The sequence below is a fragment of the Penicillium roqueforti genome, assembly GCF_015533775.1.
Source record: "Penicillium roqueforti strain LCP96 04111 chromosome Unknown scaffold_13, whole genome shotgun sequence".
Lineage (NCBI taxonomy): Eukaryota > Fungi > Ascomycota > Eurotiomycetes > Eurotiales > Aspergillaceae > Penicillium > Penicillium roqueforti.
In genome coordinates, this window is record NW_024067577.1 from 404,230 (window position 1) to 419,766 (window position 15,537).

General features: G+C 50.2%; 6 protein-coding genes across 6 annotated transcripts; 2 read left to right on the forward strand and 4 right to left on the reverse strand.

Annotated features, from left to right (window-relative positions):
• Positions 1-215: 215 nt before the first annotated feature.
• On the forward strand, positions 216-787 carry spt4 (transcription elongation factor SPT4; the record flags this gene model as incomplete). The annotated part of the gene is made up of 4 exons (XM_039073368.1): positions 216-293; positions 352-549; positions 633-685; positions 754-787. The coding sequence occupies 4 exons, from the start codon at positions 216-218 to the stop codon at positions 785-787; spliced, it is 363 nt and encodes a 120-aa protein (XP_038928508.1).
• Positions 788-1,288: 501 nt separating this feature from the next.
• On the reverse strand, positions 1,289-2,938 carry gatA (4-aminobutyrate transaminase gatA; the record flags this gene model as incomplete). The annotated part of the gene is made up of 4 exons (XM_039073369.1): positions 1,289-1,335; positions 1,392-2,554; positions 2,605-2,640; positions 2,691-2,938. 4 exons carry the CDS (start codon positions 2,936-2,938, stop codon positions 1,289-1,291), a joined length of 1,494 nt encoding a protein of 497 aa, XP_038928509.1.
• A 1,607-nt stretch (positions 2,939-4,545) lies between these two features.
• Positions 4,546-5,893, reverse strand: LCP9604111_5548 (uncharacterized protein; the record flags this gene model as incomplete). The annotated part of the gene is made up of 3 exons (XM_039073370.1): positions 4,546-4,965; positions 5,019-5,343; positions 5,397-5,893. 3 exons carry the CDS (start codon positions 5,891-5,893, stop codon positions 4,546-4,548), a joined length of 1,242 nt encoding a protein of 413 aa, XP_038928510.1.
• Positions 5,894-7,091: 1,198 nt separating this feature from the next.
• Positions 7,092-11,511, reverse strand: LCP9604111_5549 (putative SNF2 family helicase/ATPase; the record flags this gene model as incomplete). The annotated part of the gene is made up of 3 exons (XM_039073371.1): positions 7,092-8,931; positions 8,997-11,410; positions 11,509-11,511. The coding sequence occupies 3 exons, from the start codon at positions 11,509-11,511 to the stop codon at positions 7,092-7,094; spliced, it is 4,257 nt and encodes a 1,418-aa protein (XP_038928511.1).
• Positions 11,512-12,013: 502 nt separating this feature from the next.
• Positions 12,014-13,611, forward strand: LCP9604111_5550 (glutathione synthase; the record flags this gene model as incomplete). Its single annotated transcript, XM_039073373.1, has 2 exons — positions 12,014-12,315; positions 12,369-13,611. 2 exons carry the CDS (start codon positions 12,014-12,016, stop codon positions 13,609-13,611), a joined length of 1,545 nt encoding a protein of 514 aa, XP_038928512.1.
• A 267-nt stretch (positions 13,612-13,878) lies between these two features.
• On the reverse strand, positions 13,879-15,163 carry LCP9604111_5551 (uncharacterized protein; the record flags this gene model as incomplete). Its single annotated transcript, XM_039073374.1, has 3 exons — positions 13,879-13,953; positions 14,020-14,093; positions 14,152-15,163. 3 exons carry the CDS (start codon positions 15,161-15,163, stop codon positions 13,879-13,881), a joined length of 1,161 nt encoding a protein of 386 aa, XP_038928513.1.
• Positions 15,164-15,537: the final 374 nt, after the last annotated feature.

Here is a 15,537-nt window from a genome sequence, read left to right on the forward strand (position 1 = left end):
AAATCCAGTATAGACTAAGAGAAAAACGAAAAAAAGACGAGAGAGTGGTCAAAAGGAAAAAATAAAAAAGTGAGAGAAGAGAGGAGAGGCTTGTTCCTGCTTCTGCAATGTTCTTTTTTCCCCGATCGCAACGGGCCTTGGCATCGATCCAGACTTGACGGCCACCTCCCATCCATAGCTTTCTCTCTCTCCTCACACCCTCAGATCTCCTCCATATGTCTTTCTACGCCCCTCCAAACCAGCAGCGCACGCTGCGCGCATGCATGGTCTGCTCTGTCGTTCAAGTCCACAATGTAAGAGCTACACGATCTCCGTTCCGCGGGCAACTCTAACGACCCCCGGTTCCTCTAGAAATTCATGCGTGAAGGCTGCCCGAATTGCGAGAGCACCCTCCAACTCCGGGGGAACAATGATGCTATCCAAGAATGCACGTCGCAGGTCTTCGAGGGCCTGATTGCTGTGAGGGATCCGGCTGCGAGCTGGGTTGCTCGTTGGCAGCGGTTGGATAACTACGTGCCGGGCACATATGCGACCAAGGTTACGGGGACAGTAAGTGCATTCTTTGAATTCCTAAGCTCTGTTATTCCTCTTATCAAGCACGGGTTGGCTAATTGTGTCTTTCGCGTTGACAGCTTCCCGAATACATTATCAACAGTCTAGAGGACTCTGGTATTAAATATGTCCCGTACGTGTTCGAAATCATTCCACTATCTGAGATACCGTCGTCGTGATACTAACGGTCGCTTGTTCCAGTCGAGACGGAAGCACTGGCGAAGAAGATGCATGAAGCACCTACTCTCAAGTCTTTAACGCTACACGAACCCACCCTTGTCCATACAGTCTTGGTTTCGGATACCCTAGCGCACACCCATTGATTCAATCAAGACATGCTATATGAGGGTGGTTTCGACAATTTTGCTGGTCGTTCGGAGTTTCGGGGAAGCATTACCTTCTTTCTTCATATTTATTGGACTGCAAGGGCGTACACAGCAGATTCAGATTACTTAGGAGTTTACAATTCCAGTTTCTTTAGCTGGGGGCATAAGATAAGAAAACGGCTTGCAGAGTATATATCCCTACTCTGGCCAATGATTCGGTTGAGTCATAACTCAATGGTGGACAAGCACAATTTCCAGGAATATACGTTGCATTTTTGTAATGACATGAAAGTCGTGGCAGCAAGGGAAAAAAGTGAACCCTGCAGGACATAAAAGAAAACAGAAAAAAACGCTCATTAAGCCAAATTGAAAACGCCCGGACACTTCTAAAGGTCATTGCCGGCATTTGTTTAGATGTTCTGGACGATCTGCTCGATCTTCTCAAGGAGGATATCGGCTGTAGTAAACATATTAGTAAAGAGCTCTTAAGCACAAGAAAGAAGGTTAACATACCGTGGTGCTTCTGGAAGACCAGCATGGGACGCAGACGGATAGCAGAGGGACCACAGCCACCGACGTTGACACCGAAGGACTTGGCCTTGGCAGTGAACTGGTCGCGCTTGGGGGTGTCCCAGGCGATGAAGGTACCGTGGTCCTTACCACGGAGGTTCTGGAAGTGCTCGGGGTACTTCTGGGCCAGACCGGCGAGACCGGCGTAGAGGTAGTCACCGGTGGTGCGGGTGTTCTCGACGAGGTCGAGACGCTCGATCTCCTGGATGATTCCGCGGAAGATCAGGGCGCGGGCTGGGTCGCCCATCCAGGTGTTGAATTGGCGGTAGGGCTTGTTGGGGCGCAGGGCGGGGTTGCCGTAGTAGTAGCCGGCGGTCTGGGCCTTCTTGGAGAAGGTGACCATGTCCGGGGGAGAGGTCAGGTTCCAGTGGTCGTGGGCCCAGAACTTACCGGTGGCACCGACACCGGTCTGCACCTCGTCGACGATGAAGAGGACGTTGGTGCGCTTGGTGATGTCGCGGAGACCCTGGAAGAAGGCGGGCGAGGCGTGGTTGTCACCACCCTCGGACTGGATGGGCTCGACCACGACGGCGGCGACGGGGTTGTGGAACTCCTTGATGAGACGCTCGACCTCGGCCAAGCAGCGCTGCTCCTCGGCGGTGTTCTCCTGGACGTGCTCCTCCAGAGGGTACTTCAGCTGGGGGAAGGGGGCCTGGGGCCAGTCAAAGGCGGGGATGTCAAGCTTGTGGATGGGCTTGCTGCGGGTGGTGGACAGGGAGCCGAAGAGACGGCCGTGGAAGGCAGACTTGAAGGAGAGAATGGACAGGTGGGGAGAACCAGGGCTCTGGTTGTTCATGGTGGAGAGCAGCTCATCGTTGGAGAAGTCGGCGCCGACGCCACCACGCTGCATCTGGCGGTAGTACATGAAGGCGGCCTTGTAGGCAGTCTCGTTGGCATCGGAACCAGCCATGGCGGTGAAGACCTGGTTCAGGCCCTTGGGGGCAGCACGGAGGACTCCGGTCTTGAGAATCTCAGCCCAGTCGGAGGAGGGGAAGTTACCCAGAGCAGGGCGGTTAATCAAAGCGCAGGCCATCTCGGGCGAGGCGGCCACCTGCTTGAGGTGGGGGTTGTTGTATCCAACGGGAATAGAAGCAATCTGAGCATACCTACTGGGGTCAGTTCCTGTATTCCAATTGGCTCGTGGCTAGTGACTTACACATCAAGGAGCTTGTTTCCATCGAGATCGGCGATGCTAGAGGCGGGGTTAGTCGAGTCTTGATAGTGGGTTAGGGTCTATCATACTAGTTACCAACGGACTGGTAGTAGTCGGCCAACATGTTCAAGCTGCGGACATCAAAGACCTCGTCGAGCTCGGCGGCGGCGGCCTTGTTCTTAGGTCCGGGGAGTGACCCCGAGACGGAGGGTGCGGAGGGCTCATTGGGGAAGAAAGGCTTCTCTGCACGCAGACTGGCAGTGGTAGAGAGAGCGCGAGCTGCCGGGAGGCGAGCTGCAGAGCGCAGCCGTGTGCTGGCACGGAAGACCGAGGACATTGTGAATGTGATGTGAAGAGGGGTGGTGGGGAGGATAGATGAAGGGTGGAGAGAGAATAGCGGTCTAGTAAGCTATCCAATGGAGGGAAAAGGACCCAGATCAATCAATCTACTCGGGCAAGGGCAAGGGAAGGAGGACGGATGAAATAGAATGGAACAGCAACCGGCGCAGGGTGGCTTTATACCAGATGCAGTTGGAGTATGCTATCGGTCTTATCCTGGAGCTCAGTAGCTTGTCCCCGCGTATGTTGCTTTTTTTTCGGTGATATTGACCAATCGGGTGCTTGATCTCGACAACGAAACGCCGAGCATCCGATGGGGTATCTGGACGAATTGAGAAAGTCTACGCTGGTGGGTTCTTGTCAAATCTATATGGTAAGAGTTTCCATATAAACGTCCCGAGGGGGGCTATTGTGCATGTATTTATCTCAATGGGGACGAGTCACGCACAACGGCGAAAGAAAGAAGTCGAGGCCGTCATGTTGCTACTGTCGATCATCCCAGGGTTCCGGGCCTCTGCGATAAGCTAATTTGAGTCTTGGCATCTTTTTTTAGCTGCGTGTATGAGCATCGATGTATGATGTCTTGACTATATCATGGTTGGCTTCACAATTTATAGCACGTGTTTAATAATGGATTCGTTGTTTAATTGGTAACGCATTGGTCTTGTTTAGACCGGGACATCCGGTGGATGTATCCAGACGATCCTAGTAAATATGCAATATTAAGTTACACTTGCATTTATGTAAACGGGAAATAGAACAGATGAGCCCTAATAAGCTGAACATCGGCGACCTTAGGTCCTTTGGCTGATAACGCACTATTTCACCCAAACCACCAATCAACTGGGCTTGTGGTTTAGTGGTATAATACTCCCTTAGCATGGGAGTGGTCCGGGGTTCGATTCCCCGCGAGTCCAGATCTTTTTGTTGCCTTGACAATGAGGTCAATTAGGAGTGCAATAACTAGACTATGTCGTTGGTGATATATTTTTTGTTTTGGGTGCGTCATGGCTTGACGTCACGCTGAGCATATATATCTTTTTTCCGTGGTTGGGTTTTGTAGGTAAATTGTAGGTTGAGACCTATGTAAGGACTATATATATCTTTGGCCCGAAATGGCAAGAAGACAACGCCGGAACCTCATTTTACCCCAACACCTGGGATAGTCTACAGAGACAATTGATGCCGTTACATAGTGAATCCCTCATACATAGTAATATATATACACCACACATGAGTACCTACAACCTAGTCAACGAAGAAAACCAAGAGCGCACCACGCGCCGATCCTGATCCACCCAATCCAGCAAAGTTCGAACTAGCGCAGGACTGTGCTTTCAGCGCACGGTCAAACCTTGGGTCGAGGGTGATCATTGCTTGGAAAACGTGTAGATCTACACCGAGTATCTATACTACTATAGGAAGCAATTATTGGGCTGGTTAAGTAATCATTAGAATCATGATAGTATCAAATAGATGTAGTACAAGTAATATCGTTATTTGTGTGAAGTACCCCTTCTAGCACAATAAAATCATCTAGGCTAAAGTGACATAAATTTTGATACAAAAAAAGAAAAGAAGGAAGGCGATGTACTAAAACAGCAGTTAACGCAGCTGCCGACCATCGAATGTCTCGCTCCGTCCTGACGCAGAGGAGGAGGCAGCACTCGTCGGAGAGGCATAGACCATGCCGCTCTTCATCTCAATGCTATCCGCAGGGGTGACGGCGCGGCCGGTATCGGATGTGATATCATAACCGTGGCCCATCTTCTCGTGGCTCGGGAGTCGGGACTCAACCCAGCTCTCCATCTCGACGGTGCGGATGATTTCGAATCGGTCGCTGCTGTAACTGGGTTGGTGGTGGCCGTCGGCGACGAGACGGGATGCTCGGGAGCGGGCGGTTGAGTACCAGTGTCTGTGGGTGCGAGACCGCTGGTTGTAGGAGGTGGTGTTGTGGTTGGAGCTGAGGAGGCGGGGGAGGAAGGCTGCAATGAGGGGGCGGAGTGCTGGGGCTGAAGAGCAGATCTGGTGATTGTTAGCGTTGAGTATGAGCATGGGTAGCGCGACTTTGGTCTTACCAATCCCAGGCTGATTTCTACTGCCGCGGCGATCAGCACTGGCCATCCAAGCCAGGTCGCGTCGTAGCCAGTCACCATACTCTTCCACACGTATACGGTTCGCACGGAGCCGGCTACGTTAACTATGGAGCCGAGGGCGAAGATGGAGATAACGGCGAGTCGTTGGCGAGCAGGGAGTTTCAGACTCCAGATCAACGGCATTGGTAAAGCCGTGACTAGGAAATCGGTGAAGATGTTGATAACACTGGCGGAGAAAACAATCGCGCCGTCATTCATGCAATGGTATGACTCGGTAGGGTTAAGTTGCCAGTATGCGCGGATAGGTCTGTATGAAACATTAGCAACGATTCTCGATCACCACGACAGCAGACGACGCACGAGCATTGGAAGATACTGATAATAGTGAACAGCAAACTCGCCACGCCAACAAAGACAATGGCGAAAATAAACGCCAAGTTATACAGCGCAAAGTGGCCCTTCCCGATGAGTCGTCGACAGAACCACAACAGAGAGATCTTGGTGAAGCACGACGACATCGAGAACATGATTTGGAAGGAGAGATTTAGTTTCTGAATAGCTTCGAGCTCCAGCAATTTAATATCCCAGATATGGCGGTTCATGTCCCAATGTTCCGTGGCGATAGAAGTGACGATGGCCATTGCGATCCCGAAGACCAGACCGATGACAATGAGTGCATCATCGATGCCGGCGCTGCATGTGATCCATACCCTGGTGTATAGACGGAGGGAGACGACCAGGGAGGCCAGGGTGAGACAGACGACGTTCACGATGAGGACGCCGTGGCCGCGCGTGGGCGGGTCGATATAGTTTGGGGTGGGCCATGAGTCCAGGATGGCAGCTGGAGGGAGCTTCATAATCGTATCGGTGCAAGGAAGACGAAGAATAAAAGATTGGGACAACAAACTGCAGCAGAAGATAGATAGGTAACGAACGTGTCTAGACAGATGCCATTGCCATAACCCAAGCCCGCGATGAATGGGAATGTCGATCAAAAAGAAAGAGAGTCAGAGCAGACCGAGGGTACAAGTGAGCCAGCTCCGGGTAAATTGCGTCTGTTGAGGAAAAATAAAGAAAAGGTATACCCCACCGGGGGGGACATGGACATGGGGTACTAGACCGCAGATATAATACAGGGCTAGGCCAGACCTTTCGTCCAATACAGAGCTATACACCAAGCGACCAGAGAGACACACCCACGAGGCATAGAGTTTACCCCAAGAACACACCATCTCAAAAAGGCGTCAGTGCTGAAGCATCAGGGCTATGTTGTACATCTCCGTCGCCAAAAAGCCGTTCCACGCCATGTCCAAAATGGCAACACGGCCGAAGGTTGAGTGGAATGGACAATGATAGGCAGATCCAATGTCCCCATAGTTCCATCGTCGGCCCCACTGAGCCTTTGGATCTGGATCTGAGGCTTGTGAGAGGTTGAGATGGTGAGGTGGCATCGCGTGTGAGAGAGACCCCTGGCTCGCTTCACGGAAGACCACGGACTCCCAAGGCTGTCGACTTCGCTTAAATAATATATTCTGGCTCTCACGTCAAATCACAGTGCAATAGGGGGAAAGTTAATTGCATTGGCTCGTAACAAAGTGTTAAATCTGCAACGTTGCCCCTACGGAGGCCGATGCGTGGTGGTCCCTGCTCCGGAGGGGCCGATGGGTTGTATGTAACTCGTTATATGAGGTAGGAGGTTCGTTATAATTTAGACAATTGAATAGATCATAACCAAAGAATATCAAGTAGAATAAGAGGGTAGTATATAACTAGATGTAACTTTACTACTTCACAACTGTAACGTTCAGCTCATCTTATGATGCGGGGTCACTCTTCCAAGGTTGTCTCCACTCTGACAATGCATCTCTCACGTAATATATCTGGCACGTGTAAAACAATGGGCTGAGACAACGCCTTTGCCCGCTATTTTCTGCACGCTTTACCGTCTATGATTTACAGGAAAACAATCAATGACTCTTACATATCATTCCTACTATATGGGTATCATTCAAACAAAAAGAGAAAAGACAAAAAAATACAAACAAAGACAAAACCTCACGATCCCATGGACGCAAGTCGAAGTTTCAATTGATTCTCGACCAATCTCTGTTCTTCAAGCGTCAATCTGTCCTCGGGGTCGATTTCATCGACACAAAGTTTGATCTTGAGGATGGACTCGGCGCATTCAGCCTTCAGTCTCCCCATCATCTCGGGATCGGTCGCGAACGCAGTTTCATCAATCCCGCCTTTGTGGAGACTCTCTTTCCAGGGAACCAGATACCGTTCTAAGGCCTTAGAGCCCATGCGAGCAACATGCTCATCATCGAGAAGCCGGCCGGCAAGCTGACTCTTGAAAATCGTCTTGTTGTAGATCTTCTCCTCAACGGTGCCACCAGCCACCATTCGGTACACAAAAACTTTCTTCTTCTGACCAATGCGGTAGGCGCGTCCGATTGCCTGCTGTTCCCAGGTAGGGTTGAACTGGAAATCGAAAATGACAACGCGGTTCGCGGCCTGGATGTTCAAGCCAACGCCACCGGATTTGGTGGAGATGAGAAAGACGTAGGTCGAGGGATCGTTGTTGAAGCTCCGAACTACCTCGGGACGCTTCGCTGGAGATATATTGCCGTGGAGGAGAGAATAATTGATCTGTGTTCTGTCCATTATTTCCCCCAGATACTTCAGTGTTGGAATACTGGAAGAAAAGACTAGGATCTTGTCCCCGACAGAGATTGCCTGCTTGACTATCTCATTGAGGATCATCACTCGGCTGGATAGGCTCGGTTCTAGCAAGTTAGGAGCCTCCTTGAACACATCATCCAGCTCAGATAACATTGACCTGGGAATGATTTGCTCTTCGACAGGAATGGTAGATGCGAGATTAGATGCGAGGTTAGGCCCCGGATTAGGTGCGAGATTAGGCCCGAGATTATTACCCGGGTCATCACCGCTAGGACTTTTCTGTTTACCGGATGCATATTTGGTCTTCCGGGATTCCAGTTCCGCCTTGAAAAGGGCCGGGTGATTACAACAAAGCTTGAGAAGAGGCAGCCAAGACATAAGCTCCGAGCGGACGCCCGCTTCATTCCTCAGTGCTACACCCTTGATAAAGATGTTGTACACAGCTTTTTGAATGCTGGTCGGCTCGAAGTAAACAGAGAATTCGAACTTTGGCGGCAGGTCATTTATCAGTGAGGACATGTCCGCTCGCTGTACCTTGGGGTTGATGATGCGAAGGAACAGCTCCTGGCGCTGGAGTGCCTCTCTTCGGTCAAACTTGCTACTTTCAATCTGCGAGCCATTTTCGATGGGCTTGATGAATTGATCATTGAAATCAGCAAAGTCTCCCAGGTACTGAGGGGCAACCCAATCAACCATCCAATAGTAATCTTCCAAACCGTTGGATATCGGAGTGCCAGTGAGCGCAATCCGTTTCCGAGTGCGCAAGCGGGAGGTTGCCTCGGCAAGCTGGCTTTCATGGTTGCGTAAATTCTGAGCTTCGTCGACCACAACGAGAGTTGGGCTGTTCAACACCCAGTTTCTGACATTTTTGTTGACCGATGGTTGTCCCTGCTCCTCGTTCATTTCTGCATTGTCCTCCTTCACGAGAATGCGGAAGATGTTATAGCTGAGAATCAGTATACCACCCTCCTCATTCCACGCGCGAATCTCTTCGTTCCGGTCAAGGAGCTGGTTTTTTGTCGGAATGGCTCGAACCTTGCCAAGATGGTGGTTCTCGGGGGACCACATTGCAAACTCATCGCACCAATTTTGGATTAGCGATGCTGGGCACAGTAGCAGGGTTTTGGATTGTCGCAATTCTCTAGGAATTTGGTCACGAATGGCCGGGAATTGTGATGCCCCGGCAGCGGAAATTGTGACAAGAAGGGATATACTAGGCAAAAAGGGTTAACTGGGTCCCAATGAATGGGACAATATCGCATCGCAATCATCACTCACACTTGCATCGTCTTGCCTAACCCCATAGTGTGGGCTAGCAAACACCCTTCTTGTCTTTTGTTCTCAATAACCTCTCGGAACATAAACTGAATTCCAGAGAGCTGGTAGGATTTGACATATTGCGCGATATAGGGGTCCAGGCATATCATGGGAAGTCGGAACGAAACCGGCCTTGGAATATTTTCCTTAGAAGCATTCCCTTGGGCAAACCGAGACGCAAGCACTCTTTTAGCCTCGGCTTGTTTGTCTATCCGTTCTTGGCCTTCTTTCTGGGCCCGAGACAAAGTGATTTTGGGGTTGGCCAATTTCCGCTTGCCGTTGCGCCGAATGGATGGGTTCATTTCGTCGGGTTGGACATGAGAGGACACGTCCATCCATCTTCTGCATCTCCAGAGAAGATCGTTCAAACACCCAAAGAATTGCGCGAATCGGTCTTCATCGCTGTCCTCTCCGACCGCCATAAGCGTAGACTTGACTTCTTTTACTGTAAAGGCGCCACAGGGGACTTGGATAACGTTGACCCACGACACAAACAAGGCGGCCATTAACATTGCAGAATGGCTCTCCTCGGCATCCATTCCCTCGATCACCGATGAATTGTCAAACATGTGTTTCAGTGCATCTCGCATATGTTCTCGATATACACAGAGCATGTAAGACCTGAGATATTTAGAAAGTTGGTTGAACCGATTCTTCGGCAGACCTATGAGTGCTTTCGCTACAAGATGACGTCGGTTTCCACTTTCTTCGATAGCTGCCCACAGCATAGGCGAGACATCGTCAAAAATACTCACAGCGTCGTCAGTTTCACTGCCGTTGTCACTGCCGTGGTCACTCGTCAAGTCCACGAACCCAGTGTTGAGGCGCTTCGGGATGATAGGAAAAGTTTGTGCATCTACCTGACCCTCCGCTTTACCCTCATTCGAGGGCAAAGTTGTCATCGGTATCAGTGGTGAAGCTGGACTATATCTGTGGACGCTATCTGTCTTCAGGCGGCGCCTCTTGGCGACCGGGGGCTCGTAATTCTCTTCTTTGTAGAAAAGATGGCTGAGGTCCTCGTCTGAAGAGGAGTCACGGAACGGTCCATCTCGATAAGCTGTGCGATAACGTGGCTCTTCGTGATCCGGTGCAGCCTCGTTCTGTTCGAGATCGGAAACAAGGGCGTCTTCCGATTGCTCTGATCCGCCTTCCGATTCTGATCTATCTTCCGATTGTTCTGATGATTCATCTTCCATCTCATCACCAGTGTCGTGCACGAAATCCGACTCTGAACTGAGAGTTTCTTCCCCGTCCAAATTCACATTGGGCTTTTCTGGCCGCGGGGTGCGTGGCGGACGAGCAACTTTTGGCGGCGGGCTAGTTTGCTCCAGAACGGATAGCTTCCATTGATCCAAGAAAATATCGATCACAGTGGGATCGAGGCATGCACATGCTTGAAGTAAGGACGAGCGGGATGAATGTTGCGCCTCTGCGAGTGCTTTGCGGAGGGCTTGAGAACGTTTCTCCAGGTGGGCGAGCCGTGTCGAGATTTGACTTTTCATGCCCGGGAGCCTTTGGCCCCTGGTCCAGATTTGAAATGCTTTCGGCAGCTCTTTCGGCAACCGAATGTCGATGAACTGGCTCTTCCGTGTATCAATGTATTCATCGACGATTTTATTAAACTCAGTATCTTCCAGGTTCCCAGAAGTATCCGGAGAGGATTGCTCCTCATCCTCTTCCATTTCCTCGCGAGTCTCTGTATCATATTCGGCCTCGGAGCTAGAATCTCCAAGAAGTGGGAGGATATCCGAATCGTTTGGGGGGTAAGTCTTAGCAAGATAATCAAGAAAGTCCTTGTGCCCAAACCCGGAGTTCGGAGCAGGTTCATTGGGAGTGAGGGTGTCCGGGAGAGAAGGTGTGGGTGGGCGTTCGATGACGGTGGTCTCCATCCGGCGAGGTTTCTTTTTCGCTGTTTGGGGTAGTGAGAGACCATCAAGGACAGGAGCGGAGCTGATGAGATCATCAGAGAGGGTAAGGTCGATGTGATCATTAATAAGGGGGGTGGTATTCACGGGATCATCGAGGCCTTTTGGAGAAAGTTGTCCATTGGGGAATGCTTTAGGAGGAGGCTGCGGTTGCTCCAACTGATAAAACTTTGGCGATCGTGCCTGTAGCCATTTACTGGCTCTCAGAATATACTGGCACTGCGAGATAATTCTTATGCCAAGGTCTCTCACCTGCCATTCTGTGATATAGAGCAAAGCTGAGCCGGTGACTAGATGTTCTCGGAGGGAATTCTCGAGAGCCATAAGATCTGGGCAAGCCAGATTATAAGACCAATCCCCGGCCCTTTCATGACAAAAGAATGTAACAACCTCATCCACCGTCCAGTGGAAAGGGTCTTTGGTCAAAGTCATGTTTGCTTTAGGGGGGGCCTGTACTAGATCAGCGGGCTGCGGTCCAGACGAACCAGTGCATTTGTCCCAATGACGCGACTTGACAAGGGTCAAGTTTGGAAAGATCCATCACTTACCATTTTAAGGCCCCCAATGCAAATTAAAAATGAAGTCAGTGCAAACCGAAGGATGTAAAAGCCGACAATGAAGCATTGAGCTGATGATATGTCAAAGCGAAGTGAACGAGGAGCTTTCAAAGAAAGAGAGCCGGGTATACGATAGGGGAGAAGAGAAGAGAAGAGAAGAAAGAAAGAAAACAAAACAAAGCGAAGGAATATCAATCAAAAGAAAACACGCCACCCTCTTTCTTCCCAATCTCTGTTACGCGCGAAGCTCTTTTTTTGTGCCGGTGTTTGAATAGGCGGTGAGACATTTTAAGGGCAATTATTCCGAAAAAGGAAGGCGGGGCACTCGGGCGGTCGAGTCTAGATTTCTGCCTCAGGTGTCGGCCAAATGCCCCGCCAATTACAAATCCCCAAGAACCTTGGGGGAGCCTCGGCGAGGTTGGAATCTTTGAACAATCTACGCAACTTGAGAAGGTCGTGGAGTGCCGGAGTAAATCAATTCCTATTCACTAGCAATATGGCAGAATCAATTTATTCAAACTATCCGCCAGATCTGTCTCCAGCTCAACAAAAGTTTCTTGTCACATCTGTGAAAGACTGGGCTATTCAAAATGGTCTCGCTGTTCGACCATCCCCAGCAATTGTCCCAGCTGGCCTAGATCCAAATGGGGTGCTGGCTACAAATGCACCGGTGACATTGTTTCCCAGTCCGTTTCCTCGGACTTGCTTCGAGGAAGCCACTGCTCTCCAAGAGATCTACAACAAACTTTATGCTACGATCACATGCAATGAAGAATGGCTGGGAAAGATTGTGGAAGAGTAAGGATATTTCTGCTCTAGTATGGTAGATGTTCATTATTGACCATTTTCAGGCTCATTGAAGTTGATGACTTTGTTTTGAACTTGTGGAAGGTTCATCAGGATGTGAAGAAGGAAGGATATGTTCAAGACCTGTCACTGGGCCTCTTCCGGTCCGATTACATGGCCCATGTTCTGCCTACAGGTGCCACGGCTCTAAAGCAGGTTGAATTTAACACGATCTCGTCATCGTTTGGAGGGCTTTCAGCTCTTGTGCGAAAAATGCACACCGAGCTTCTTTCCTCGCCGCCGGGTTCCTCAATCAACTATCCACCCCACCCTCTGCTACAATCCGAGGTTCCACCGGAGAACACCGCAGTGGAAACCCTCTCAGCAGGTTTGGCGGCAGCCCACGAGGCCTACGGGGTGTCCAAGTCCACCCCGGCCCTACCTCTTTGTGTTCTCTTTATAGTCCAGGAGTCAGAGCGGAACGTTTTTGATCAGCATGCACTCTCAACACAGCTCAAGAAAGTTCACAACATCCCAGTCTTCCGTGTGGCTAGCGTCGATATCTTGGATCAGACATCCATTCCCAGCTCCAACTCCGCACGACCATTGTTATACCAGCCTCCTCACTCACCCGACTCAACCTTCGAGGTAACAACTGTTTATCTTCGAGGTTACTATGCACCAGACGAGTACAAATCCAACCGTGACTGGCTGGCCCGAACTCACCTGGAGCGCTCGGCGGCGATCAAGTGCCCTTCCGTGCTCAATCAGCTGTCTGGCTGCAAGAAAGTTCAGCAGGTCTTAGCAGAGCCGAAAGGGCCAGATCATCTCGCAAGCTTCTTGAAGGGGGTTGACACTACGCTCATTGAAAGAGTTCGAGATACCTTTGCTCCGCAATATGACCTGTCAGTTGACAGCCAGGGCCGCGATCTAGCCCTCAACCCAGATACCGCCATGAACCATGTGCTCAAACCACAGCGTGAAGGGGGTGGCAACAATATCTACAAATCCGATATTCCAACCTTTTTGCGATCTATTCCGGAATCTGATTGGAGAGGCTGGGTACTTATGGAACTCATCAACCCTGCAGCCAATGCCCAAAATGTTGCTCTACGGAATGACGGCGAGGTCCTTCGAGGACATGTCATCTCTGAGCTTGGTATTTATGGTACCATTCTTTGGGAAAGTACTGGGAAGATTTTGCACAATCAACAAGGCGGGTATCTGTTGAGGACCAAGGGGAAGGAGGTGAATGAGGGTGGCGTAGCCGCAGGATTCTCCAGCTTGGACAGTGCTATTTTGTTCTAGATAACTTAGACTAGATCTGACATTTACAATATCAACGGTTCATTCATACTTCAGCTTTCTGGCATTTCGTGTAAGATAATATCTACGACAGCATGAGTCTCATAACGTCATTCTGGAGCAGATGCACAGCTTCTAAATCGCGTAGAAGGGAGAAAAAGTATATATGGAGGGCTAAATGCCGAGACAACTCTATGCAAAGATGGGTAAACCCACACAAAGCAATATGAGAGATTCTTCTTTGGCCATATTTCCCTGCAGCAATCAATTCTACAATTTCGACCGACAGGCCTCAAGACCAGATGGTCCATCGTAGATCTGTTTCTCTACCAGTCGAGTGTTTATCTGGACAACATATTGGTTAGTTCACGTGTAGATCAAGACCCCAAACTGAGAAGCCGGGGTACGTACGTGCTGTTTCCCGAGTTCATTAACATTCTGCACGCCGAGAAGTCGCATACATGTCTTGGTCTCCTCAGTCAAGACTAAGATCTGTCAGTAAGTCACTCTACAAAAAAAAACGCCGAGTTTCGCTGATCATACTTTCCAGTGTTCTTCTGACGCCGTCCGGCCCCCCGGCCGCCAAACCCCAAAGCGGAGCTCTTCCTAGCCCAACACCATGAGCACCCAAACAAAGAGCCTTGACCACATCAGTTCCTCTCCGGATCCCGCCATCGACCCACACTTCGATCTTGTCGAAGACCTCGGGGCAGTATTTCCGGATTTCGAGTAGGGTGTGGACAGCAGGAGGAGCCGTGTCAAGAGACCGACCACCGTGGTTTGAAAGGATAATTCCTTTGACCTGGGGCGTATGTTGCGTGGCAATATACGCGTCTTCGTGTGTCTGAATGCCCTTGAGAACAACCGGAAGATCAGTGTGCTTTGCCAACCAGCCGAGGGTCTCTCTCCATGTAAGCGAAGGGTCCATTCCCTTGAATACGGGGTCTCCAGACTGGGTGGGTGGCGCGCCCTCATTGTTGTCACCCTGGAATGGAGCCTCGGAAGCGATGACGTTTCCGCTGCGCTCGTCGTCCTCTCTTTTCCCAGTCACGGGGGAATCCAGTGTCAGGGTCACGAATTTGATTGCACTCAACTTGTTGATTCGAGCCAGCATACGTTCGCTCTTGGTTCGGTCGTTCTGCACATACAGTTGCCAGCCAAAGACTTGGCCCGGGGCGGCGCCTGCGACGATCTGCTCGGGCGTCATCGACGCGCTGTTGGAAATGATCTGCATTGCACCGAAGCTGCGACATGCTTCTGCGATTCCTGCTTCACCAGTGGGGTGCCCTAGGCGGGCCATAGCCGCTGGGGAAACATAAATTGGGAGAGACACGGGATTTCCTAGCAATTTTGTCTTCAAGTCGCATTGTGTACAGTCGATGAAGACCTTTGGCCGCAATTGGATGGAGCGGTAGACTTCGTTGTTTTTGCGCTTGCTGATCTTGTCGTCGGATGCCGAATAATAATAGGCCCATGCCTTTTTATTCACTATTTTCGTGGCGGCATCTTCGATCTCATCCAGATTGAGCAACGTTTCGAGCGCCTTTCGTTCCATTTTCCCTATGCCGTCTGATCCCACAAAGTAGGAAAAGGGAAAAGCCGAGGCGGGAAAAACAGGGGTGCATACGCGCCGGATACTTTTTCCTTTCTGGGATTAGTGCCGTCGCCAACGGAGAATTAATATGCGAAGGAACGACATGCGAGGGATGGGAAGTACTACAAAGTACTATCAAGTAAGAAATATGGAACAATATACAATACAACCGTGGGCTATAGGTCTTTTGAACAAGTAGAATCAATAAACCACCGATTTTAGCTCTAGGTAACCTTCTGGCCGAGACACCGGAACACTTGGCATTTGTTATGACGATGAATAGTACCCCTGTTTCAAATTTTAACTTTGTATTCTTTTTCGTTGGTATCATTTTG